The following is a 26,514-nucleotide window of genomic DNA, read 5'->3' on the forward strand; positions in this document are numbered from 1 at the left end:
TTACATGTCGTTGCCATTTTCAACATTATAAAGTTTTTCTTTAAAGCTTTGTTTAATGTGGTCTTTGGGCCACCTCAGGAAGCCTCACCTCCATTCATTCCCAGCAGGAATGCAGTTTGTGGCTGGGACCTGGGAAGCACTTAATGAATGCTGACAGAACGAACATCTTGTTCATCCACCCTTGTCATCTGTCTTACCATGAGACTGCCCAGTTTCTGCTTTCCAAAAGCAGAATCCCTTCACAGGACATCAATTTGCTGCCATCACTGAGACTCTGAAAAGAGCCTGTAGTTAGAGGCACTTTCAGAGATAGTCCAGAAATGTGAGTTCAGAATTTTTCACAAGGTCAAAAGACAAAACTGATATGGATTGTTTAAAATCATTTCATTTAGCTAGACATGGAGACACACACACCTATAGTCCCAGCACTCTGGGAAGCTGAGGCAGGAGGATCACAAGTTCCAGCCCAGCCTAGGCAATTTAGTGACTTAGTGAGACCCTATCTCAAAAAGGTGGGTGGGTGGAGGGTCACTGCAAAGGCCCTGAGTTCAATCTCCAGTACAGCAAATAAATGAATAAAATCACTTCTCTCTTTTTTGTTGTTACTGGGGATCGAACTCAGGACCTTGTTCTTTCCAAGCAGTAGGCAGCACTAATGAGCTAAATCCCTGGCCCATCATTCCACTCTTTTTTTTTTTTTGGTACCAGGGATCGAACTTGGGACCTTATGCTTGTGAGGCAGGCGCCAGAACCACTGAGCTAAATCCCCAGCCCTCATTCCACTCTTTTAATGAGAAATTCTTAGGTGGAAATTTATTGTTACTACTTGATTTAGCTCTGCATTGTAAAAAGACTTTGGAAATAACCAGGTTCCTTTTTGGAAACTTTGGCCATCACATTTCTTTGGAATTGAACAAGGAGATTCCAAAATACACTGGGCATGGTGGCACACACCTGCAATCCCAGCACTCAGGAGGCTGAGGCAGGAGGATTGCTGTGAGTTCAAGGCCAGCCTGGACTACATAGTGAGACCCTGTCTCAAACAAATAAAAACAATAAATAAATACATAAAGATAATGAAACCTGGAATTGGGAATGTATAAAGTTCACTGCTTTAAAAAGCTGCAATAGGGCTGGGGATGTAGCTCAGTGGTGCCGCTGCCTGCCCCACAAGCACACGGTCCCAAGTTTGAACCCCGGTACCAAAAAAAAAAGCTGCAATAATTGCTTCTTGGGCTTTTGGCTAAGATCAATTATAAAATGCTACAATAGGTGATACATTTAGTTATTCAAATTATGCATTGCAAAATTTGAGTTCAAGAAACTCATAGCAGTGGTGCATGCCTGTAATCCCAGCACTTGGGAGGGTGAGGCAGAATTGCTGTGAGTTCAAGGCCAGCCTGGGCTACAAAGCAAGACTCTATCTTAAAAAAAATCAGTGGTGCCATGGTTGTCTGACAAGCACAAGGTCCTGAGTTCAGTTGCTGGTACTGGGAAAAAAAAAAAAGTCATAGGAAAAATACTAGTTCTCATTCTCCTCGTTCTCACATACAGCTGGCAGGGACACTGGTGTAAAGTCCCGGTACTTGTCCTGACCCAGTAGGGAAACATTCCCGGCTATTTCTGAGTGGTGCAGACAAAGAGAGAGAGGTGGGTTTAGACTCTGAGCCCCAGGGCAGAGACTGGGGTGAGACCACTGTCTGTGAAGAAGTCACAAGGCCAGGTGAGGACTTGCAAATGCAGCATGACCCACCCACCAGCCTCCTGCCCCTAGAGCAGGGACCCGCACTGGCTGCCTGCAATGACTGTTCCTCCCCTCAGAACAAGGCTCTTTACTCCTTTCCAGGGCTTCAGCCTTCCAGTGTCCTCAACACAGGGACATTGTCCCTGAGCTGAGAATGTGGGATGACATCATCGCACCTTCAGTGACTCCGTGTTCATGATGTGTCTGGTCCTGCACTGAGCACTCCATCTGCAGTCCGTTACCACCTCAGGTGCTCAGGAGACCATCATGTGACAAGGCCTGTTTCACAGAGGGGATGATCTGTGTCGGCAACACTCCTGTCTTCATCACTATGCTATCAGCCTCCTGGCTCTGCGAACCACTCTAAGGTCAGACAGTGTGGAGTCACACTTAGTCCTGCAAGCCTCCTCCACAGCCCACTTGGTAAGGGACAGGCCCCTCTCAGGATGGCAGGAATCTGAAAGCCCAAGGGGTCCTGCCCCCTAAAACTGCAGGGCCGCATGCCCCTTGGTGGCACAGCTGGCAGGGCCACTTAACCCACAGGTATCCTTCCTGGCATCTACAGCCCATGTCACTTCTCTGTGGCCTCTGTTCTCACTGCAATGACAAGGGCGTTGCTGAACGGTCAGGCTAATTCTGAGGCCATCATTCAAGCATCTGATCCTAGGAGAAGGCCCAGGGCCTGACCATGACCTTCGGCAGGGTACAAACAGGATTATAAGCTCTAAAATGTGTCTAAATATACTATAAATCAAGCTAATGCACTTAAATTCTAATCTTCCTACTTTGACAAACAGAATTGAAGGGTGGCAGGGGAACCCAAGGGATTTCGCCTGCTGTTTCTACTTCCTGCAGTCTTTGGCATCCTTCGGGCAGCCAGATCATAGCTTCCTGAGCACGTGCTTCCCTGGTCTCCTCCTCCAGAGCTCTCCTCTCTCCCCACAGAAACATCACCTGAGTGCTTCAGGCTTCCTGGCCAGGCCAATACACATTTCATCAGTGCTTTGCCACAAAGCGGTTTTTTAAATTCACCCATCAATTCTACTATTTTCTAAATTACTCACTTCTGCTATTACTTGGTGAAATACTATAGCTTCCTCAGTGGCGTGCCAGTAATTTTGCTCTCTTGGGGAAAAAAATCAACTCTGCTTTGCAACATTTGCCAATTTCTGAGATGTAAATACTCCCACCATGGCCAATTTCAAGCTATCAACGTGACATCACCGAGCACGGAGTTGGGGAGAAAGCTACAGGATGAGCTCTCCTGAGGAAAATGACTGAGAAGACTCCAGGAAATGCTTAGAATGATCACATCTTAAAATTGAAAAAAATTAAATGTCTCTAAAATGTAACACTCTACTAACTTCACTGTGAAATTATCAAAAAATCCATCCCCTCCAAAAAAAATTCCTTTCCCAGCTGGGTGTGGTGGTCTGTGCCTGCAGTCCCAGGAATCCTGAAAGATCACTTGAGCTCAGTGTTTGAGACCAGCCTGGGCAATATAGGGGGACCCTATCTCAAAAGCAAAGCAAAAAAAAAAAAATCAATATGGGGATGGCAATGCACATCTGTAATCCCAGCAATTTGGGAGGTTGAGTCAGGAGGATCACAAGTTCAAGGCCAGCCTTGGCAACTGTCTTACTTTTCTCATTGCTGAGACAAAATACCTGATGCCCAAAGTTAAGGGAAGAAAGGTTTATTTGGCTTAGTTTGTCCTTTTTTTGGTCCTGGGGATTGAACTCGGGACCTTGAGCCTGCAAGGCAGGCGCTGGAACCACTGAGCTAAATCCCCAGCCCCAATTTGGCTTAGTTTTTAGAGGTTTCAGACCATTGTTGGCTGGCTCCAAGGCTGGGTGGCACGGCAGAGGGAGATGGCAGAAGAGAAACAGTTCATGGTAGGCAGAAGGTAGCAAAGCAAGCAAGGGGCCTTAGCAGCTTCTTTCTGTCCTTTTTATACTCTATCTAGGCTTCTGGGATTAGGGTGGTACCAAACCAATCAGTGGACTGATTCAGTAATCACACACCCTTAATCCCAGCATCACACCCTCTAGATTCACCCATCTCTGAAAAAGCCCCACCTATGATATGAGGTTTGGGGGGACAACTAGACACAAACCATAACAGCAACTTAGAGAATTCAGCTAGAAAAAAAAAGAGAAGAAAACAAAAGAGCTGGGGACATAGCTTAGTGCGAAGGCCCTGGGTTCAATCTCCAGTATCAATAAGTGAATAAATAAATATCAACACCCAGATTTTAGACTAGTCATCAAGTAATTTCAAAAGCAAAATTCCTGAGAACCCTTTAATAAATGCTACAGTGAGAAATTGTACATGACAGCAAATTCACGTACCCTTTAATATTTGCTCTAGGCCTGCCAAGAAGGAAATGTTTGTGAAGCTCTGAAGGAAATGTCCCTTGGGCCTTACATTGCCCTGGAGGACAGAGGCCGCCATCTGGCTCAGCTCTCAGGGCTGTAGGTGGTATGGGGTGGCAACAGCTGGCTCCTGCTCTATTGTCCTGTTAACAATATTTGCCCCCAGAATTTTAAGTATCAGAAGGGTCCCAACCTCACACATAAAAGAAATACAAACTGAAGCTGCAGTAATGATTTTGAGTTTATCAGACAGGCACAGGTTAAGCAGGCAGTAAACAGGCTGCTAATGACAAGGGAGCAGGAGCGGGCACAGTATGAGGGGGTGCTTTGAAAGTGTTTATCAAACCAAAAATACACACATCCTCTGCCTCAGCAATTTTTTTTTGGTACTGGGGATCGAACTCAGGACCTTGCACTTATGAGGCAGGCAGCAGCATCACTGAGCTAAATCCCCGGCCCGTGCCTCAGCAATTTTTTAAAAATAAATTTTATTTTATCCCACTCCACCCCATACCGCCCCCCTTATGTACAGAAGCTTTGTTTCCATTTTTTCCTTCTGAGCAATTTTTAGAAACTTACTGTATAGACATATTGCTCATGTATACAAAAGCTGTTCATCATGGTACTGGTAACTGAAAAAGATTAGTTTTCTTTTGAGACAGGGTCTCAATGTATATAGTTCAGGCTGGCCTTGAACTCACTTTGTAGCCTAGGCTGGCCTCAAATTCATGGTGATCCTCTTGCCTCACTCTCCTGAGTGCTGGGATCACAGGTGTGCGCCACTGTGCCTGGCTTTATTGAGATAGTGAACTGGTTAAAATGCTCATGCTGGCCTATGATCTTTCTGCCTCAGCCTCCCAAGTGCTGGTTATAGGCATGAGCCACCACAACAAGATTAGGAAAATTCAGTTGACATTTAGCTGGGCCTTGGTTACCTGCCTTCTGGCCCAAGTGAACCAGGTCCAGTTTAGAGCTGGATGAAGAACCTGTTACCCTTCGGCACTGGGTATCATGAAACCTCCACCAGCTGTGGAGAGCAATGAAAGCTCAACACTGGCAATCCGACAGGCAAAAATGGGAGTCTTCCTACTGCTCTTGCTTAGCTGCTACCAGGGTTGACATTTTGTCAGGTTTATTAGCCCTCGTGCATTTTTTCTTCTGTAAAAAAGTTTGAGGAATACATTGACAGTCATGAACTCTTCTGGTTCTCACTGTGATACTGTGAAGATGACAGAGACCAAACCCTGCCAGTGTATAATGGGTGGGTAGGTGGCCTGCCAGATCTAAAAGCAGCTACTGAATTCTTTCTTTCTTGAAGTAATTCTGAGGGCGTTCTCACTGAGCTAGAGCCCCACCCCTTTATTTAACTTTGAGATAAGGTCTTGGTAAGTCACTAAGTTGTTCAGGCTAGCCTCAAACTTGTGATCTTCCTGCCTCAGCCTCCTGACTGGTTGGGATTACAGGTGTGGGCCACCATAACTGGTCCAAGTATTCTTTAATCTATTACTTCTCACCTTCTCAGCAACCCTGTGTGGAAGTCATTACTATGCTCATTTTAAAGACAGAAAGAGGCTCTGAGGGAGGCTGGTTGACTCACCTGAGGCCACATAGCTGGCAGCAGCGTCCTGCACCAGTAGCTCTGCCACCCAGTGCCACCCCTTCCCCCCAGAGTCCTGGTGTCAGCAGGAGGGTCGAGGGTCCACCCAGTCCCACACGTGCAAGGAGGCGTCGCTTGCTGAAGATAACAAAGTCCTGGGTTTGCAAGGGTGCCAGGTGTGGGTGGTGACCAGTGGAGCAGTGTCCCCCTTGCTTTCGTCTAAGAAGATGTGACCTCTGTGGGTGAAGAGTGGCTTTACTTGGCTCCCCATTCCTTCCCAAGACGTAACATCATAGACCTGGACTGTCCCATCAAAGCCTGAGGAAGACACAGAGCATAAGGTTGCTCCTGAGTCCCAGAAGTACTTTCTCACTTGGTGGTGGCCAAAGAGTACTCCCCAGGACCAGAGGCTGAACACCCACCAAGGGAGTGTGGCATCTGTCCACGCCGGTAGTGGTGACTCCCTGCATGGGTCCCATGAGCACCTGTGTGTGTCTGCTGTGTGGCAAGCCTAAGGCTAACCCTGGACAGGCAGCGTCTCTTACCTTGGCTGCAGTATGAAGTCGCTACCAGCAATTCCCTAGGAAATGGAGGCTGGAGAGCCTTCCCGCCTTTCCAACTGGCCCCTAATCCCAGTCCCCACAGCCCTGGGTCCTTCTCAGTGGATGGCTTTATCTCCACTTGACAGGGAGATAGAAGCCTTCAGAGGGCAGCTCTGTCACATTGCCCAATGCACGTGCACCCCATAATCCTTCTCTTGCTCTTTCTGGTGGGGACCTCAGCACCTCCTTACCTGCCCCCCTCCTTGGTGGGTCCTGAGCCCCAAATCCCCAAGGGCCCAGGGAGGCTGCAGCAGGCTGTGGCCATTTAGTGGCCAGGGTGGGAAGGGTCACACTGCAGGCTGGCAGGTCAGTGAGCAGCTCCCTCTGAGGACCAGTTTTCTTAGGGGGCTGTACGCTCCCTCCTGATCACACTTCTGTCCCCTGAAGACAGAGAGCAAGTAACAGACACAGGATCCCACTCAGCAGTACCTGAAACAGCCAGGCAGTTGTCCAGGCCTGGGGCCCATGTCACCCGCAGCAGCTCTGGGTCAGGGCTTGGTGTGGTCACTGGGCACTGGACTGAGCTCACAGGGTGGAAGAGGTCTCGGGCATCAAGGAGACAGAGCTGCCCATCTGTGCACAGGCTGGAGAAGCAAGGCCCAGGGCCCTGGCCCCTGTCCTTTACTTCTGCACACCATCTCTGCCCACCAGACCCAGGGCTTGGGCTGGGGTTCTCCAGTGGTGCCCACGGCTGGCGGGTATCGACCAGCCCCAGGCGGCCTGAGGTGCAGCAGAATGCAAAGGTGTCTCCATCGAGGACCTGCAGGTTGCTCAGCTCCTCACTGTCAGTGACGCCTGGAAGAGGGGAAGCTGCTGCAGTCGGATGGGCCTGGGATGGGCAGGGCTGCTGTCACACCCGTCCCCCTCCACACATACATGGCTGACTCCACCTGCTGCGTGGGCCCTGGCCTGGACCGCCTCCCCATCCATGTGAGAGCCCTGGGGGCCAGAGCCTCCACTTGGCCTTGGGAGCTGGGCTGAGGGTGGGTGCTAACTAGGGAGCAGCAGGACGAGGCCATGGTACCTGAGCTGTATGTGGTTTTCCAGGATTCCAAATCGACCACCTGCAGACTGCTGAGCTGCACCCCATGAAGGACTCTGGGTACCATGGAGAAGACAGCTAGCCTAGGCCAGAGGTCCCCCGCTTTCTCTTGCACAGAGATGGTGCTGACAGCTTTAATGACATCTGGGGGAAAGGGAAAGAGAGTGAAGTCCAGGACACTAATGTAGGTTTGAAACCTTACATGGGAGGCCAGCAGCCCTCTTCCAGTGGACACTCAGGTCAGGGCGGAAGAAGGATGGAGAGCTGGCAAGAGAGACTGCTGAGACACAAATAAACACTGGGTCATAGCTACTTTGGGTGTGTATGGTACTAGGGATTGAACCCTGGCCCTTTGCACTAAGCTACACCCCCAGTCCTTTTTCTTTTTTTAAGACTGGGTCTTGCTAAGTCACTAAGTTGCTCAGGCTGGGCTCGAACTTGTGATCCTCCTGCCTCAGCTTCCCAGAGTGCTAGGATTACAGACACACATTTGGCAGATTTATATTTTTAGAACTGTCAGAATCACTGTGATTTCTTTATAACTTGTCTTACGAACAGTTTTTGCAACTGACAAATAATGAATCACTATAGCCAACTCCAAACTCTACCAGGTGTTCTCACTTTTGACTGTTTGGTGGAGAACAAAGTGAGGAAAGAAGGAGTGAACACTTTGCTGATGCCACTTACAGCTTCCTTGAGAAACAACAGGCACAGAGTTCATGAGCTACTATTTTTTCAAAAATGTGTTCCATCCCCCCAGACAACTTACTAAAACTTGGCAAGCAAAGGTTACATTGCACGTCACTGACTTAACATGTAAACAGGACAAGAGAGTCCACACCTTTTTTCCTGGAACGGCACAAAGACATACTCAGCCCCCAGCAGAATCAAGCTTTGGCTTCGTGTTTATGTCACCCTGCTTGGTGGGTGGCTGGTCCACTCCTGTCTCCTACATCGAGCAGTTCAGGACAGCCATTCACTGTACTCACCACTTGAAGGGAAACTCGTATTTCCCACTTTATATCTTTCTGCTCTAAGAGGGGGCTCATTATTTGGTTTCTACACTCTGAAGAAAATGAAGATCTGCATATTTTTTTCTGTTTAAAAGGAGAAGTCAGAGTGATGAGGAGATAATGGAAGGGAGGACACCCAACGGCCCCCCCATGTGAGGAGACATTGAGGGCTGGGCTGGCATGCAGGGGGCACTCACCAACCCTGCTGAGCCCTCTCCCACCAGAAACCTTGGGGGCTGCAGTTCCAGCTGCCCTGCCATAGCCTCCCTGGCTCTCTGGGCCACACTTGTGGCCCCTTTGTCCCTTTCCACGGACTCTGAGGAGCACGGATGGGATTCTCCCAGGACCTACTGGTCTGAGCCAGGGGATGGTGCTCAGCTGCAATGTGTCCCCCACAGGGAGGGAGGAAGAGACTATGTCACAGAAGCAGTGTGGAAAGCTATGACTCTGGACTGCAGCAGGAAAGAAACCAGCAAGTGCCTAGGACACCTAAGGTCCTGGGTTCAATCCCCAGTAATGCAAAAAAGACAAAGAAAGCAATCAGGTCTATCCCTGTGCAGTCAGTGGTGAGGCGGCCTTCCCTAGAAATGCACACCTAATGTACCAATCCAGTCCTACACTGAAGACAAATTCCTATGACACCAAGGCAAAAGACATAGTGAGGGACTGCCAAGAATGGGGAAGGAGAAAAAGGTTGGTTTTGAACAGGAGGGCAGATATATTGGTCCTTCTTGGGCCCCTGGTCCCTGTCCCTGTCCCTGTCCCTGGCTGGGTCCCAACTGCCTGCCCTCTTCCCAGCTGGAACCACAGGCCCCCAGGCTGTCCATCTCAGCTACCAGGCAGACGAGAACAGATTACACGTTTCTCCCTTAGTCTCCATGGGGCACCAACCTTGCCCTGGCCGCTGGACCCCATAGCAGTCACCTCCCACCTGGCTGCCTCTCCTCTGCTCTTCCTGGCCACCCCAGGGTTTCCACCCTACAGCCGGCTCTCAAAGGCCCTCTGTGGCCAGGGTGGCCAGAGCAGATAGAAGGACACAATAACTACAGCTAGAGATTTACAAATGAAAGCTGATTATTTAGTAAAAACATGACTGGTAGAGGTGCACTGGAGATGTTCGGTTGGTAAGGCATGAATCTACCAGGAAGGCATATGCAATGAAGTGTTTCACAAATTTAAAACGACCAGGAGATCCGACTCTTTGTTCTAGGAAAGGGAGATTGATGCGGGGCATGTAGTTCAGTGGCACCGTGCCTGGCAAGTGCAAGGTCCTAAGTTCGATCCCTGATACCACCAAAAAAAAAAAAGGGACATCAAGGTTTTTGCTAACAGTCCTTGACTTGTTGAGCTTTTTCATGGACTTCAAGAGGTCAGTTTCTCTGCACAGCTATTCAATGCATGCCATGGAGATCGTGTACATTTAATGAGCATCTCTGATGTGCCTGAGCAATGGGTATGATGCCACATGATGCAGAAGATAATGTGTAACTGTTTATAGGAAAAGTGTGGTTTTACTATTTTTGCCTTATCATTCCAATTAAGATTTACTAGTCTGTTAATGATCAGATTATATGTAGAGAAAAATCTTCATTGCCTTCCCATCACTGTGAAATTCTCTAGAAATTTATTTAGAATCTTAACTTTTTCTAATTCAAGCATACTGTATTAGTCATTTTTAGCCTATAATTAAACATCACTTTTATACAGGTGCAGTTTGGTGCATTTCATTCATAAGGTTTTAAAGTTATTTATAAATTAACTGAAATTATAGTCAGCTGTAATATGAAATGACAATAGTCTCCTGAATGATAATTTCATTTTTTTTAGAAGTGACTCGGAGATCTTTAGTTTGAAGGCAGTAACTTATTGGCTATGGGTGTTTGCTAATTACATGAGGAAAGCAGATGCAGGATAATACAGGTTCTATCTTTTTTATTAAAAAAAAAGAGTATCAGTATAGAATGAACCCTTAAAACACAGGGTGTTTACAAGTTTGCAGAAATAATAAATCCCAAAGATTTAAAAATTGATAGAAAGAAAGCTACTATACTAGATTTGAGAAAGAAAAGGAAAATCGAAAGCTACAACTGGGCCGGACATGGTGGTGCACACCTGTGATCCCAGCACTCAGGAGGAGTGATTACGTGAGTTTGAGGCCAGCCTGGGCTACATAGTGAGTTCAAGGCTAGTTTGGACTACATAGAGAGACCCTGTCAAAAAAAAAAAACATCAACTGAAATTGAACCAAGAAAGAAAGAAATTCAACCAGATGGTAGTGGAACTGAATGAAATGCAAGCACAACTGGTTGAAGAGGAAGGAGCTTCAGATGACCAGCAAAGAGAGTGCTATTATCAAACAACTATGAGGTAAACTTTGGGCCTTTTGGGTTCTACTAGTGCTGTTAGTTTTGCTCATGCTGATGGGGTAGTTGATAACCTTCCAGAGTCCAGAACTGAAGGCTGGCTTTCTGTACCAAGAGGGAAAATCACAAAAGATAGGGCTGGGAGAAACAGTAGTAAGCAGCAGAAAAATTGTGTTCCACAATGAGGAACAAGCTAAGGAACAATCCAGTCCATCTGTGGAAATCAGACATTGATAGACTATTTCATCTTTGACCTGTAACCCAAGGACGTGTTAGGAAATTCAGACTGAAGAAATTACTAAAATAGCCCCCACACTGTGTGCAGATGAAGGCAGGTGTGGAAAAGATGTGGCTACCGTGCCAGCAGAGCAAGCTGAGAGACTCACTTCCTACATCACAGAGGCCTGAGTTCACACCTACGCTGCACCAACTCCTGCCCACTGCCAGGCCGGTGCCTCGTCATCAACGGCATGTGTTCAAGCCACCCTTGCCTGCCAGTGTGGAAGATGTTACATAAGTGCCACTGATATCACTGAGACAAGAAAGAGGGCTTCATTTCCCCAGGTAAAGTGAGCACGCTACAACACTGGCAAGACAGATGCCACTGTGAGCATGTCCTCAGGATGAGTGGAGCACTGGCGCCTCACTGAGTACGGAAGTGCCCTCAGAATCCACGTTTTGCTCATGCCTCGCCTCAAATATGCTGTTATTCTGTCCTTGCTTTGGCACAAAAGCACACTGAGAGTTTTTTTAATTGCTTGTTTGCCCACAGGTGCATTATTACTTTGTAATGCCAAGTACAATTGGGAGAAAGCTTAGTAAGATACATTTCTCTAAAATGGTGCTACCACTTTGAATTCTTAGGAAGACACTCATCACTGGTGACAGAACACAGTTTTCCTCCTGAATGGGAGGAAAGAACTTTCACTTTCAAGTGGAATGGGGCTCACTATCAAGATCACCTCATGGAAGGAGGAAAGAAAGTATCTCAGGGCCAGGGATTTAGCTCAGTGGTTCCACTGCTTGCCTCACAAGCACAAGGACCCGAGTTCAATCCCTGGTACCAAAAAAAAAAAAGAAAGTATCTCAAAATGAGATGCAAGGTTTTTTTTTTTTTTTGAGACAGGGTCTTGCTATACAGCCCAGGCTGGTCTCAAACTTGCAGCAATCCTCCTGCCTCAGCCTTTGGAGTACTGGGATTACAGGCATGTGCTACCACTCCCGATGAAATTTTTTTTAAGTGACTTTTTTGTGCTCTCTTGCAAGACTACACAAAACTATTTTAAGAAAGTGAAATAGCCAGGTGTGGTGGTGCATGCCTGTAATCCCAGCACTTGGGAGGCTGAGGCAGGAGGATTCTGGAGTTTAACGCCAGCCTGGGCTATAAGATGAGTTGAAGTCCAGTCTGAACTACATAGCAAGACCCTGTCTCAAAACAAAACAAAACAGGGCTGGGGATTTAGCTCAGTTGTTTCACTGCCTGCTGTGCAAGTGCAAGGACCTGAGTTCGATCCCTGGTACCAAAAAAAACCCCCCAAAACAAAACAAAACACCAAAAAAAAAGTGAATGATTTAATAGGCATTTCACCATATATATGAATGGCTGATAAACACACAAAAAGATGTTCAACATTATTACCCATTAAGGAAATCCAAATGGAAACCACAAGGACATATAATGTCACACCTAGACAACGGCTTTAAGAAAAAAGACAGGGTTGGGAATGAGCACTTGCCTAGCATATATGAGGTGCTGGGTTTGATCCCCAGCACTACAAAATAAAAATGTGTATTTTATTTTTTTGAGACAAGGTCTTGCTGTGTAGTTCAGACTGGCCTTGAACTCACTATGTAGCCCAGGCTGGCATCAACTTGCAGTGATCCTCCTGCCTCTGCCTCCTGAGTGCTGGGATTATAGGTGTGCGCCACCAAACCCAGCAATACAAATTTTTAAAAAGTAACAAATGTTAGCAAGGACATGGAAATTGAGGAACCCTCAAACATTGCTGGTGGGAATGTAAGTGAAGCCATTTTGTAAAATTTTGAGTTTCCTATAAAATCAAATACAAATTTACATGGTACAGGAATTTCATTGTGAGGTGTCTACCCTAGAGACATGAAAACATGTGAGTCACAAAGATTCATATATTAATGTTCTAAGCAGCATTACTGATGATGGCCAAAAACTGGATCTATCAACTTGTGAATGGATAGAAAAATGTGGTACTGCTGCCATACAACAGAATACTATTCACTTATAAAAAGAAACAAGTGACTGATACGTGCTAACTGACATGGATGGACTTTAAAAGCACTGTGCTAAGAGAAAGAATGCGCACATGAAAGACCACATGTACAGGTCCACCAATATGGAATGTCCAAGGCACATCTATTACAGAGAGAATAGATTTGTGGTTGCTGGGAATGGAAATTAACAATAAATGGGTGATGGGTCTTACTGAGGTGATGGAAATGTTCCGAGACTGACTTATAGAGATGGCTACAAAACTTGATAAATTTACTAAAATATAATCACTGAACTGTAGACTTGAAATGGGAGAATTGTATGATATGCAAAACATAGTACCTCTATAAAACTATTAAAAAATACACCACCACAACCACAAGTAAGGGGTAGGAGCAACTGGAGACTACAGTGCAGGACAAGTGACAAGGAAAACAATAGGAAAGTCCATGGGGTCAGTGATCCCAGAAAGCAAATGAACAAAGGAACTGTCTTTCTAGTGGCCAGTGTGGGGCTGCACACCTATAACCCTAGCACTCTGGGAGGGTGCGGCAAGAGGATCACAGTTCAACTGGGCAATTTAGCAACTTAGTGAATGAAGCCTTTGTCTCAAATCACAGCAGTCAGGAAAGAGGGACAGAGGGTGGGGTCAGGGCAGAGCTGCATGCTCTGGTGCCTGCCTGCTTGCCTGCTGGGGACCTGCAGACCCTCACTCCCAGAAGGAACACAATTAGCACCTCCTGCTCCTCCTGCCGCCCGCTGTGGGGAAGCAGAATGACTTCTTGGTATGGAGGTGGCAGCAGGCCCAGTCAGGGCTCTGGCTCACACTTCTTCCCAGGACTAGCACACATCCTCCTCCCGGGAGGTAAGCTCCAGAGCTCTGCCCTCGGCTTGCCCTCGGAGGGGGCAGCAGTGCTCTGGGTGCCACCTACTCAGCTCCATCCTGGAGAAAGTTACAGGACTGCACTTGCCCCCTTCTTCATTGGGCCTGGGCAGGGGCCCGTACCTCTACCAAGTGAAGTTCACTCACCACTGTCCTCTGTGATGTGCCACAATCGGAGATAACAACCCGGAAGCCCACTGGTCACCAGCAACCTATTCCAGGTGGACAGAGCATCTTAGTTCTCACCCATGGACCCCGTCATCCCTCTCCTGTCCAGCCCAGGAAATCCTACTACAGGATCAAGACCCGCCACCAGCACTGGACAGAAGAGCAGGCTCATTCTGCCTTAGGGATGGGGCACAGGTCATGGGAGCCATCACATGTCATGACGGTCACCCGGGGAGGACACCAGACATGCAGCCTCTCCTCATGGAGCTGGTTCGGTCCACCATCCACCATCAGCTCCCGGGGGCACACATCGCACCCTTCTAGCCTGCATCCAACCCTACAGCAATTCTGGTGCCATGCTGGTTATGATAATCAAAACAGCTGTGAGAGGATAGTTTCTTTACATTCTAAACCTGTGTTTGTGTGTGTGCATGCACACTCACACAGGTCCCTGTGCTGAGGACTGGCGTGGGAAGAAGGAGGCAGGAGACCCATCCTGAGTGAGGTGGGGTCACAGACTGGCCATACCTGGTGTCTGGTACGTGCTTTAGCTCCAGGATGGCTCTGTCTGAGAATCCCCCGTGGCTCACTTTGAAATCTCTTTCTGGGAATAAGCCCTACAATGCCAAGGGAAGCCGATCAAAAAAGTGCTCGTCACTCCGCTGGCGACAGAGGCTCCTCCATGTGAGGCCTTGTGCCGCTGTCTGGAAGTGCTGGTCTCACACCTACGTGCACAGCTCCCTTCTTCCCACCTGTCCCCAGGCCTCTAGTTGGTCACAGTCCCCTGTGCCACCACATAAGTCTGTGCCCCAGGCCTTCCCAGAGGAGTCAGAGTGGGACAGCTTCCTACACAGCAGAGGTAGCCAGACAGCTACTGGTGCCATTCTCTCCCCACTCCCTTCCAAAGCCTGGGAAGCTCCTCTAACAAGGAAAACGTAACAGCTCCCACTTAGCATGTCCACTCAAGTAGTACCTTGTTTAGTACTGCATTCTCACAAAGCCCTGTCACGTAGGTCTCTTGTCCTTATCCCTGTTCTACAAATAACAAAACGAAGGCACATGGGGCTTTGGTGACTTTTTGGAGGTCACACAGGCATCAGGCTGTGACTCAGAGCCCAGGTCTGCATGAGCACCGTCAGGCTCCTGGCCACCAGACTCCGCTCTCTTCCTCTGTGTAAGGGACCGGAGGCAGCCACTGAGGGGAGAGGAGGAGTCAGAGGTGTGGCTTCTCCTCACAGCTCATTCCAGGTATGTAGGCACAGAGGAAATCAAGGTACTGGGAAAGTCACCTCCCATGCCCAGGGTGACAGGCCAGGCAGCCTGTAGCTTCCATTCCTCCAGGTTGTGGGAGTATGAAGTGGGTCTCTTGAGGTTCCGATCCAGAGATCTGGGAAAGGTCTAGGAATGTGCATGTTGGTGGCACCCTGGAGGCTCAGGGACAGGTGGTCCTTGGGCCACAGCTGGAGGGACCCAGCCTCTCCTGGGCTCCTTTTACTTGGCTCCTGCCTACTTCTACTCTAAACCTTCAACTCAGCTCCATGCTGTGGTCACCCGTTAAGAAAACTTTCTTATTTCCTTAAAGAATTTAAAAGAGCTGGGGTGTGGCTCAGTGGTAAAACACATGCCGAGCACTTGGGTTCCATCCCTGCCACTGTCCCCCAGCAAAGGAAGCAGCAGTGAAATTCAGAAGTGCACATTCTCAATCCTGTATGTGGCTTTCCAGTCACTGACCTGCAGGCCTCACCTCTTGCCTGGAAGTGGAGCTCTTTTCACCCCTGTCCCTGGAAGCAGGACCACTGTCCCTGTGCCTCTCTCCATCCTGCTTGTCACGCTCATCCTTCAAGGGCAGCTTCCCCACTAGTCAAGCTGAGGGCAATCTTCCCTCAAATCTGTTTCTGCCTGGCTACTGCTCTGGTCTCTTCCCTCCCTCCACTCCTACTTGCTCTCCTTTGTGGCCTTTGGCTGTGGCCACCACCAGCGAAATGCTGTGGCAGAGGTCACCAAGAGCGTCCCAGCTGCCAACCTAATAAAGGAATCCTTCACTCCTTATGTGAATGCTTCTACAGCAACATGCTGGAGCTACCAAGTCTCCCTGACATGTTCTCTTCTCTTGACCTCTGCCCTTTTCTGAGATGTCTACTTCAAAGGCCAGTCTTTTTTGGTATTTCTCATGGGTTTATCTTCTTATGCTCATGCCTTAAATGTGTCCTTTGAGGCTCTGTCCTCAGCTGTCTTCTCTAAATTCTGATACAGTATGCATTCATTCTAGTTCAGTGGTGGCAAACCTATGGCATGCTGCAGAGGGCTATCTGTTGTCACTAGGTGATCTAAACTAAACCATTCTAAGGGCTTCGGCTACCTGCTGTGGCCTAAGGGCTCCCTAAATCTAGCTTTGCTAAAGGAATACTGGCCCTTTCCTGTAGGAGCCCTGATGTTCTACAATACTTAGCTCTGTGCATAGGTGCCTTGGCTATTAGACTATGGGGGAGGTCCAGCCATGGTCTCTCTAGTATCCAGGACAATGCTTGGTAGGTGACAAGAGCCCCAGAAATGGATAATAAATAGTGAAAATCAACATATCTATTCAACATTTCTACTTTAAGTTACCTGGTTTTCCTTTACAGAAAGTCTAGGAGGTAGCATTAGATGAAGAATTTCATTTTTTTTCAGGCTTTCATAGCCAGCAATGAAGACTCCTAGAAAAAATCAGCAGCCATGTTAGAAAGGTTGTGGTTCAATCTATAAACTGCTGCCTGTTCCTCAGAGCAAGGCTAAATTCCTTCCCTGTTAATATACAGCCTTTTATCAGAGGATGGATTTTTTTTTCCTTACAGTACCAGAGATTAAATCCAGAGTTTTTGCACTTTGTTACATCCCCAGACCTTTTATTATTTTTTATTTTGAGACAGGGTCTCGCTTAGCTGCCCAGGCTGGGCTCAAATCTGCAATCCTCCTGCCTCAGCTTCCCAGAGTGCTAGGATTACAAGTCTGCACCACCATGCCCGACATGGAGGATCTTATTAAAAGAACAAGTGCAGGGCTGGCGATTTAGCTCAGTGGTTCTGTTGCCAGCCTCGAAAGCGCAAGGACCTGAGTTCAATCCCCGGAACCAAAAAAAAAGAACAAGTGTTAATGGGGCACTAGGTTGTAATAAGTGACCTAGATGCCCTCAAGAGTGGGATGGAGCCTTCTTAGGCAGAGCCCCTGAAACCCCGCCAGAGAGAGGGATTCTATCTCCTTTAGGATGATCAGGCAGGGCACATCACCTTTGTCACCAATCCATTCAAGGACTCGAGTGGGTGCTGAGAGGTCAAATGCATGAAAATCCTGGTACCTGCATGACAGGAACATAAGAACACATGGCGCATGGCACTGCACAGCTGACAAAGAACCAGGAGATGGCAGCTGGGTTTGGTGATTGGAAGCCCATGCTTGGATTAAGGCAGACATGGGGCCGAGTCTTTAAACGCATTTTACCCTCCTCCGAGTCTCTGGGACCAGGCCAGCCAGGATTCCTGAGCCTCAGTTCTCATTTAAGGGACTTCCTGGTACCAAGATTTCCCCAAGCTGATGTGAGGACCTGTGTTCAGGGTTTAACTTAGAGCGGGGCACAAACTAATTAGTAACTTGAGTTATTAGTGTCCTCCACAAGTTTTCTCTTCCCTTTTTTTTGGTGGTACTAGGGAGCTATTGAGCTGCATCCCCAGCCCTTTTAGTATTATTTTTAATTTTGAGAGAGTCTAGCTAAGTCGCTCAGGCTGCAATCTTCCTGCTTCTGCCTCCCAGAGTGCTGGGGTTACAGACAGGAGGCACCACACCAGGCAACTTTTTGTTAAACACTGGAAGTGAATCCTTCACAGGCCTCGCTTATCAAACTTGGGCACACAGGAAGAAGCCCTTTCCCAGAAGGCGGGGATCCAGCCCCGGAGTCCTCCGCCTCAGCCCGGCCCGAGGTCAGGGCTCCGCCCACCCAACCGCCCGCCCGCCAGCCAGGCCAGCCCAGCCTGGGTCCGCGACCCAGCCCCGCACGATTTACAAGCGAAAGGATTCCACCAGCCAGTCCTCCGCGGCCTCCATAGCAACTGTCGCTTTCGGCGCCCAACTTCCGTTCGCGAGGCTTCCTGGACGGGCGCGGAGGTCTCGCGAGGCGTAGGCGTGGCCTCCCGTTGGGCGCCGGCAGTATGGGCCACTTTCTTCCGCGGAAAGCGAGGGAAGCGCGGGAATTCCCGCTGTCAGCCCCAAGCGGGAGGGACCAAATTCCCATCAGTTTTAGAACCAGGTATTTGCAGCCCAAGAATGGGCGGTCCGTGCCCCAAGGCCAAAACTAATACGGGACCACGTGGTTAAACTGAAATTTCAGATAAACTGTGAATATAATTTTAGGACATTTTATACAGAAAAAGTTTGTCTAAATTCGAATTTTACTGGGTGGTCTTTTTTATTTGCTTACTTTGGCCAACCCTACTTAAGTCTAGACAAGACAGTAAGCGGACAGCGGAGTCTGGTTCCAACTCGGCCTTACCCCCTGTATGTCCCAGGAGGATCGCAAATTCGAAGCCAGCCTGGGAAAGTTAGCGAGCCCTCGTCTCAAGTAAAATTTTCAAAAAGGGCCAGGATATAGCTCAGTGGCAGAACGCTCGCCTAGCATGCGGGAGGCCCTGAGTTGAAACTGTAATAGCTCAAAAAGCAAAACCCAAAAGACCAACTTGATGTGGTGATAAACAGGTAAGTGAAGTCCGGTAGCCCGGTTTCGGGCAGGGAAACACAAGGGACACTTGACTGGGCCAGTAGAGTGCAGAGGTGAGAGCGGAACCGGCATCCAGCGGCCGGAGGACCTGCTTGCTGCGTGACTGCAGCAGGAGTCGCTCGATGCCACTAGTACCACGGGACGGGGCTGCCCGTGTCACCGAACTCGGCCCTTCAGGCTGTTCCCCGCCCTCAGCCGGGCTGGAAGGAGAGGTCCAGACACTCCAGGTAAAGAGCAGGGCTTTATTCACAACTTCACCGGGGAAGCAAGAAAGACAGCAAGAGCTTAGTTTGTGTCTGCATCCGGGATATTCCTGGCGACCAGGCCAGAAATCACAGTGGAGGAGCTCGGGATTTGCATCTCGATGGAACTACCCCGGGGGACCCATTCAGCCACTTTGCCAGGTGGGCGAAATCCAAGCCGAGTGGTGCCCCCTGCCCCGTTCCGGGCGTCTCTTCTGCAGCGTGTGCACCAGGAGGCTCCTGTACTGCAGGAAAATAGGACAGCTGACCAGGGGAAGGGCTGCTACCATGCTCAGGGCCGGTGTCCCCGGAAGTGGGCAGGCTCCCTCGAACCTTCCTCCCTGAAAGCCCCGGAGGTGGCAGTTTTCCCTGAATAGAGCCCCAATGTTGGAGGGTAGTCAGGACAATCGGGGAGATCACGGAAGTCAAATTCAAGCTCCCCTTGCCAAGCTCAACCCGAGTCTCGCTCTGAACTGCCCCACCCCATCACTGGGTATGGCTCCTCTAAGACTAGCTGGTCTTCAAATCAGTGACCCTAGAGGTGATCCTGTCTGGAGCTTTTCCTTCCAGCCTGACATCTGAGGTCCTGTGTGTCAGGCACGTGGGGTTGGCCCTCTCTGAGGAAGGCCCCTCCCTTTTCCCAGCAGCACCCACTCTGCTGGGTACAGGAGGCAAAGGCAGATGGGGAGGAGGTCCACCCAGGAGCTCAGGGACTGTACAGCTCCTGCAAACCGAAGGCTTTCTCAGCCCAGCATAGGCTGAGCATGTCCAGGAAGGGGCTCATTTAATGGGAGAGGGGCCTGTAATTGTTGCCATTTTATAGATAAGGAAGATGAGACTTACAGTGTTAAGTGACATTTTTCTCCACTGGTTGCCTTTTGAGGCAGGGTCTCACTGTGTAACCTAGGCTACCTTCAAACGCTTGATCCTCCTGTCTCAGCCTCCCAAATGCTGAGAATATAAGAGTGTACTATGTTGCCTGGCTAGTAAATGACCTTTGTTTTTTTGTGGTACTAGGGATTGAACCCAGGGCCTCTCCACTGAGCTACATCTCTAGCCCTTTTATTTTTTACTTTGAGATGGATTTGCTTGAAACTAAATTGTCCAGGCTAGGCTCAAACTTAAGATTCCTTTTTTTTTTTTTTCTTGGTACCAGGGATTGAACTCGATCTAGACCTTGCGCTTGTGAGGCGGCGTTGGAACCACTGAGCTAAATCCCAACTTAAGATTCTTCTGCCTCAGCCTCCCAGAGTGCTGGGACATTTCGAAAGCACAGAGGGACTAAGTCTCTATGTTATGCAGCATGCCGTTGCCAGAGCCCACCTTCTACTTCTTCACATTGTTTGCTGCACACAGCGGCAACTACCTGGGAGGGAGGGGTTCGGGACAACCAGGAGCGGGTAATTGAGGAGCTGCCACTCAGACCTGCTAGCCCTGGCTTGGCTCCATCCAGCTTTATGTCCTTGAACCCACAGGGTAGTGGTTTATAACCAAGAGTGATTTGGGACTTCTTCCCACAGGGGACATCTAGTGATGCCTGGAGGCATTTTTTATTGCTTTTGATTGTAGAGACAGGGTCTCACTAAGTTGCCTGGTCTGGCCTTGTGCACAGGCAATCCTTCTGCCTCAGCCTCCTGGGTAGCTGGGTCTATAGGCATACACCACAACTTTGATTGTCATGACTTGGGAGGTAAGGGAAAGTGCTACTGGCACCTGGTGGGTAGAGATCGGAGTGCTCTCAATGTCCTGCAGCGCACAGGGCAGCCCCACGACAAGGAATGACCCAGCTGAGGATGTGGAGAGCAGGGCTGCTGCTAAACCTGATTGCTGATTGGTTCCTGAGGGAGATGAGAGAATGGAGAGCCCTGGGTCCAGGTAAGCACAGTCTGAGCTATCTTGGCTACTGACTGACTTCCCTCTCTAGGCCTCAGGATCCCAGCCATGGCCATAGGCACCCCTGGGAAACAGCAAGGGGGGACAGTTGGGGCGGGACACAGGTCCTGCTGCAAGGGCTGGTAGAATCCACTAGATGACTGCATGGTGGAACTTGCTCCCTACATCCTTCTCCCTGAGTCTGCTGGGTGGTCGGCTTCCTCTCTGAAGTGTTCCCCCTGCCGGCCCTGGACATAGGAAGCCTGCATCCCTGGCACCCTGGCACCCACAGCCATTCTGTGGCCTGGCAGGGGACTCATACCCCACTTCCAAAACTGGTGGTGCTTCTTCAGGGCTGGCCCCTCCTGGGCGAGGATGGCCCTGCTCACCTGGGTGTGGGGTGCTGGGCTGCCGAGGGTCATGCCCAGGGCTCTCCTCAGCAGAAGACTCCTGAGCAGATCATGACTCAGCTGCAGCTGCTGGTCCCTCGGGGAGGTGTGGGGCGTTGTCCCCAACAAGGATGGGCTGAGGGGCTCCAGGCTCTTCTTGCCCATGAAGTGACCTAGAAAGGAGGTGCCAAGGCACATGGAATTCAGAGTGGCAATCCTACCGGTGGGAAAGTTCCCCATCTCCCACTTTTCACCTCTCTTGGAAAGAAGACAGGAAGCCTTCCTCATCCCTGAGCCACAAGACGCCAGGGCTGGGGTGACAAACCAGTGGCCTCTGGTCTCTTGAGCAGGTGGAGGGACAGTGGCACTAGGAGAGGGTGGGACAGCCTGGGACGCAGGAACTCTGTCCACTGCGCTGCCCGCTAGGGTGGGGGTCAGAAAAGGGCTGGGAAGGCGCCTGGCCGGTGGTGAGTGGGCAGAGAGAGCACAGGGAAGTCTCTCACCCAGGGGAAGGGGTACCGGCCACATGCAGCCGCAGCTCTGCTTTGCCCCTGCTGAGCGTTTTTAGAACAATCACTGCCCTGTCTGGGGCTGGAGATCCCCGTCTGTTAAATTGGATAAGCCACTGGGTCCCCACCTGCTTGGGGACTAGGAGCGGCCAGAGGGCTGCGAAAGAGCTGGGAGCTCGCCTGGGTCCCCTCGGACTTACCGGTGGCCCAGAGATTGCCTCGCGGGTGCACACGGATCTTGCTTGCGTGGCTGCGGGCCTCCTGGAGGTCCCAGGTGAGTGGGGCGACACCGGCAGCCAGCAACACCCAGAGCAGGAAGCCGCCCAGCAGCCGGGTGCCCCCCGTGCTCCGGACCATGGTGTATGCTGGGCCTCAGCGGCTCCCGCTGCGGCTCGGGGCACCGCTTCTCTTCGCCCTTTTTAAACCCGCGCCCAGGGGCGGAGCCACAGCCGCCCCGCCCCTTGGTCTTGCCGGGTGCCAGCCCTCTAGCTGCTGCCGCGCGGGCTCGGGCTTACTCGGGCTGGGCGTGGGGCACGGACATCGGCACTGGGGCCCCTGGCCAGCAAGTAGTCATCTTCCTTCCTGCTAAAGTATCATCTGATGCCCAAAGGTGAGACCTCCCTCCCAGCACGGGTTTTTTGTTTTTTTGTGGTTTTTTTGAGACAAGGTTTTCACTATGTCGTACAATTTCATCCCCAGCCCTTTTTTTTGTTTGTTTTTTTGTCTCGCTTTTTACTTTAGGCTGGCCCTGAACTACTATCTAGCCCATGCTGGCCTCGAACTTGCAGCGATCCTCCTGCCTCAGCCTCCTGAGTGCTGGGATTACAGGCATTCGATGATGCACCTTGTTAATAGTGCCCAACCAAGCATCAGGGAGCAGAGGAGCTGCCGAAATGGGGCCCCACAATCTCTCCTCGCAGCGCCTGAGCCGTGTTCCCAGGAGAGCAGGTCATCGGGAGACATTAAGAAGGTGGGGGGACAGTAGTCACCTGGGGCAAGGCAATCTGAGCTGGGACACAAGTCTTTCTACATGCCGTGGACTTGAACCTCCCTCACCTAAAGTGTAAAATGAAAACTATCAGTCTTCTTTTTAACTTTGCATTTTTAGCACAATTATTTGGTGGCAGGAAGAAGTAGTCTCACAGGGCCTGGCCTCTTACACTCAGCACTCTGTCCTCCTCCGGTGTCTGGCTTTGGGTCAGGGGCTGCAACTGCTTCATGAGCAGAGGAACACACTGTGCTCCAACACCTACTGAACACCAGCACCCAGAGTGCTGTGGGAGGCACTGGAGGGGAGACAGACCCTGCTGACAGCTCCACGGGGTGGGTGGAGACAGCAGGTGTGGACCATGCCTGCACCCTCCAGGTCGGCAGGGCGCCTGCTGCTACTCCTGCACCACCATCTTAGCTTCTGCAGAGCAGGCTGTGGTGCCAGGGCATGACACACAGGTCAGGGACACTCCATTTCTGGCTCTGGCTTTCCCCCCAATCTCCCTGCTTCTCTCCACAACCCCACCCCCGGCATTTACACCTCTCTGCTTTCCTGTCGCAGTTTAGCCATGGTGTACAGATATAGCTCTTATCACCTTCCCAGGATAATCATTCCTCTCCTTTGCACCCATCCCACTCCCACCCTCTCTTCTCTGGTCCCTGAATGCAGACATCAGTGGGAACTGGTATGCAGCGACTGCTGCTTCATTTAATCCCCCCCACCCCATCCTGTTTTATTGGAAACAGGTTGAGTCGCCTGGCAGCATCTCAGTGCCAGGCCCCCTAAAGCAGGGATGGCAGACACCAAGCTCTGAGCCACACTCATTCCCACTTGAACACCCAGGGAAGAAAGAAGTGGCGCTGCATCTTGTTTCACTTCTGTCCTACAGGTGACCCTGTGGGCCTCAGTCCTGCTCTGTTTCTCTAACATAGGCCAGATTCTCAGCTCCAAGACTGGCTGCAGAAGCCCTTCGGATCTTTGACCTATAAACCCTGCCAGGAAAAAAGGCGCCTCTAAGGGTACTGGAGAAAGCAGCAGGGCAGCAGCTGCCCTGCCCACTGTAAACCGCTGTCTGCTGTGCCAGAGCAGTGCATTGGACTGCGCATGTTCGGGGTGGGGTGGGTGACACAACAGGGGAAATGCAGCAGAGAAGGAGGCTCCTCCCAGGGGGCACCAGACTGGCTTAGTGAGGGGACTCAGCTGCTCCTGCCTACTCTCTGTGTCACCCACTCTGATGGCAATGTCAGTCCAAAGGCTTCCGTGAGAGGCATATAGAGAAGCTCCTGGAGCTCACTCCCGACTCTCAAGGTTGGACATCAATCAGGACACCTACAGAAAATAAGGTTCACAAGACAACCCAAAGGGTGACCAGGGACGAAGGGCACATGGCACATGCCATTGTTGCCAACAACATTTAAACTACTTCAAGATTTTTAATAAAAATAATGGCTTGAAATGAAGGATTTATGTTAATATTTTTGTAACATCTCCATTAAACTGAAATTGACGCCCTTTCACAGCTCAGTGTGGTTCTCCACAAGTGCTGGCATGTATGCCCCTCTGACCCTCAACACAGCTTCAATAGAGTAAAGACTAATTTATCCTCACATAATAGATGTGTTAGCCCAAACAGAAAGCAAGTTACCTGTAGAGAGACTAAACAAACACATAACTGGAGTGTGGACCTCGAACACATTAAAGTACTGGGAAAAGCAGATTTAGACAAAAATGAGCCAAGTGAGAATGGCAGCAAGCCTGGAGGTGCACATATCAGGCTGGTGGGAGCTCTGTCCTGTGGGCCTCTGTGCATAACCCTGTACCTCATCAGAATCCAGGCTACAGAACTGGGAAAAGAGCAGCACCCTAGGGAGGAGGCAGGGAGAATCAAGGATATCTGAAAGAATTTCCCAAAGTCAGAACACATGGAGACCAGAGCTATGCGATATAATCAAAATATAGAATGAATACTTAAATACATTTATTACACTAAAAGCACATTGTATGAGTCCCCTCAAAATATGCCCCCTCACTTGGAACACACTCATGCCATCAGTCCTGCCACTTTCTGAAGCAGCTCTGAAAGTTCTGAGTGGCTTTTCTTGGCTGTCTCACTGTCAAATGATTAAAAATGTATATGGCAATTTCTGTCAAATAAAAATCGTGTGTCCTCATCCACCTTACTCACCGGATCTGGTACCATGAGACTTCTAGCTTTCACTCAAAGTCAAAATGACTGTAGCAGGTCAATGTTTTGAATCAGGGAGCCAAGCCAGGACAGCACAACTAAAGACACTCATTAAGGACAACCTCCAGACTGCTGCAGAGTGGCAAGAAAAGAGGGATAAGTATATTTGAAATGAGAAGGATTCTGAGGGTGGGAATTCCTAGCACCGTGTATTTTACTGTGATAAAATTTAAAGTCACTGTAATTTTAACATCAGAACATCAACTATTAAGAAGGAAATCTTGGGCAGGGGATTTAGCTCAGTGGTTTTGCCACCTGCTGTGTAAGCACAAGGACCAGAGTTCAATCCCTGGTACCAAAAAAAAAAAAAAAAGGAAATCTTTCAGAAATAGAAACTCCCAAGATATAAAATGTTTTTTAAAAAGACAATCTTAAAAAAAAAAAAAAACGAGCTACAGCTAATAAAAAGGAGAAAAAAAAAAAAAAAGGTGAGCACCCCACAGTGGCTAAGAAGCTGAGAAATTGCTGCTCTGCTACGCTGAATAAATACACAGGGCCGGTAAAAAAAAACCCTAAGAAATGGAGAAGACCCCAGGCAGCGCTCGAAATCATTGTGTGTAATATTCATATATTTAAGGAAACATTTCCATAAAATAAATACTCTGTGAAATAAATACTCCTTCAACTCCAAAGAAGTTTAAATGCTTGGAAATCTGATAGAGAAGCTCACTATTTCCAGGAGGTTTAACAATCTAAATCCAAAGAGGAAAACTTTACAGCTTCCAAAGAATTCCCCAGGGCTTTGCAACTGGGCCTACTGCACGTCTGTCTCCCTGAATGTTACAAAGGCAGAAGGACTGGACTAGGGCTGCCAGTGGGGAGACACAGTCAAGCCAACAGACCTAAAGTCTGACGATGTGCACAGATCAGAAGCCCTTGGGGAAATCCTTGAACCTCTCCCCGTTTTTCTTTCGTAGGACAGGAGTTACTTTGAGGTTTATTAAATGAGAGAAAGTAAACATTTGCTATAAAGCACTTAGCAAAGCACCTGGCACTAAGTAGTCAATATTAATAGCTGGATCCTAGGAAAAATAAACCCTGCTTTAAATCTGAAGCCCATTACAGAGGGGAAAGGTTTGCTTGCTGGCTATGAAGACTACGGTGTTGACAAAACAGGACCCTGCCCTGCCAACAGGCCTGTTATGTCTTAATTTGTTTGATAAACCAAAAGGCCAGCACATCTTCAACTCTTAACCAACTCCAGGAATTCTATACAGCATTCTCTCATTTTTGGCTTACATAAGTTGTCAGGCTGAGCACTGATCAAAGCTTGATACAAGCTGATTTACTTACTTGACATTAAGATCAGAGCACAAATTCTTCTTTTTTGTTTTTTTTGGTACCAGGGATCGAACTTGGGTCCCTCCACTTGGGAGGCAGGCGGCTGCGGAACCACTGAGCTAAATCCCCGGCCCCTTAGAGCACAAATTCTTCTAACTTGACTTGTTTTTTTCTTTCCAGTACCAGGGATCAAACTCAGGACCCAG

General features: G+C 49.3%; 2 protein-coding genes and 1 long non-coding RNA gene across 13 annotated transcripts in view; 1 reads left to right on the forward strand and 2 right to left on the reverse strand.

The window, feature by feature from the left end:
• Wdr73 (WD repeat domain 73) overlaps positions 1–18,171 on the reverse strand; it is a 35,993-nt gene extending 17,822 nt beyond the window's left edge. For 3 of the 9 annotated variants that reach the window (XR_015441772.1, XR_015441771.1, XR_002397582.2), the window contains exons 1-7: positions 17,299–18,013; positions 16,640–16,728; positions 14,561–14,649; positions 14,012–14,076; positions 7,343–7,504; positions 6,748–7,113; positions 5,717–6,034 (exon numbers count right to left, since the gene is read on the reverse strand). Coding sequence is in view for 5 of the 9 variants with exons in the window: in XM_021264856.2 (XP_021120515.1) it covers positions 5,799–6,034; positions 6,748–7,113; positions 7,343–7,504; positions 14,012–14,076; positions 14,561–14,649; positions 16,640–16,728; positions 17,299–17,482 (1,191 nt within the window). In the remaining 4 variants the exon portion in view is untranslated. Of the gene's footprint in view, positions 1–365; positions 6,035–6,747; positions 7,114–7,342; positions 7,505–14,011; positions 14,077–14,560; positions 14,650–16,639; positions 16,729–17,298; positions 18,022–18,068 lie in introns of those variants that run through there. The other 6 variants (XR_002397583.2, XM_013075067.3, XM_021264857.2 and 3 more) reach the window with 6 other exon arrangements.
• Positions 18,172–18,192: 21 nt separating this feature from the next.
• LOC147824892 (uncharacterized) lies at positions 18,193–24,242 on the forward strand. Of its 2 annotated transcripts, XR_015441774.1 has the most exons (4): positions 18,193–18,311; positions 18,571–18,757; positions 20,178–20,896; positions 22,533–24,242. It is a non-coding gene; the product is annotated as an uncharacterized LOC147824892 (long non-coding RNA). The 2 variants fall into 2 exon arrangements; XR_015441773.1 differs by lacking the exon at positions 18,193–18,311 and having other exon boundaries at positions 18,577–18,757; positions 20,774–20,896.
• On the reverse strand, positions 19,008–22,540 carry Nmb (neuromedin B). 2 transcript variants are annotated; one of them, XM_004852827.4, is made up of 3 exons: positions 21,992–22,540; positions 21,283–21,455; positions 19,008–19,261 (listed from the first exon to the last, which is right to left on the reverse strand). In XM_004852827.4, exons 1-3 carry the CDS (start codon positions 22,146–22,148, stop codon positions 19,112–19,114), a joined length of 480 nt encoding a protein of 159 aa, XP_004852884.1. In that variant the 5' UTR covers positions 22,149–22,540; the 3' UTR covers positions 19,008–19,111. The 2 variants fall into 2 exon arrangements, with proteins under 2 accessions (XP_004852884.1, XP_012930522.1); XM_013075068.3 differs by having other exon boundaries at positions 19,008–19,266.
• Positions 24,243–26,514: the final 2,272 nt, after the last annotated feature.

The sequence above is a fragment of the Heterocephalus glaber genome, unplaced genomic scaffold, assembly GCF_053883595.1.
Source record: "Heterocephalus glaber isolate CG9 unplaced genomic scaffold, H.glaber_assembly_v1.0 deba00001531, whole genome shotgun sequence".
Lineage (NCBI taxonomy): Eukaryota > Metazoa > Chordata > Mammalia > Rodentia > Bathyergidae > Heterocephalus > Heterocephalus glaber.

Coding starts and splice junctions, on each gene's coding strand:
- Nmb (XM_004852827.4), bottom strand. CDS start 22,148: ATGGTCCGGAGCACGGGGGGCACCCGGCTGCTGGGCGGCTTCCTGCTC. Junction 21,456..21,991: donor AGGCAATCTCTGGGCCACCG/GTAAGTCCGAGG, acceptor CCTCCTTTCTAG/GTCACTTCATGGGCAAGAAG. Junction 19,262..21,282: donor GCCCAGCACCCCACACCCAG/GTGAGCAGGGCC, acceptor CCTGCAGTACAG/GAGCCTCCTGGTGCACACGC.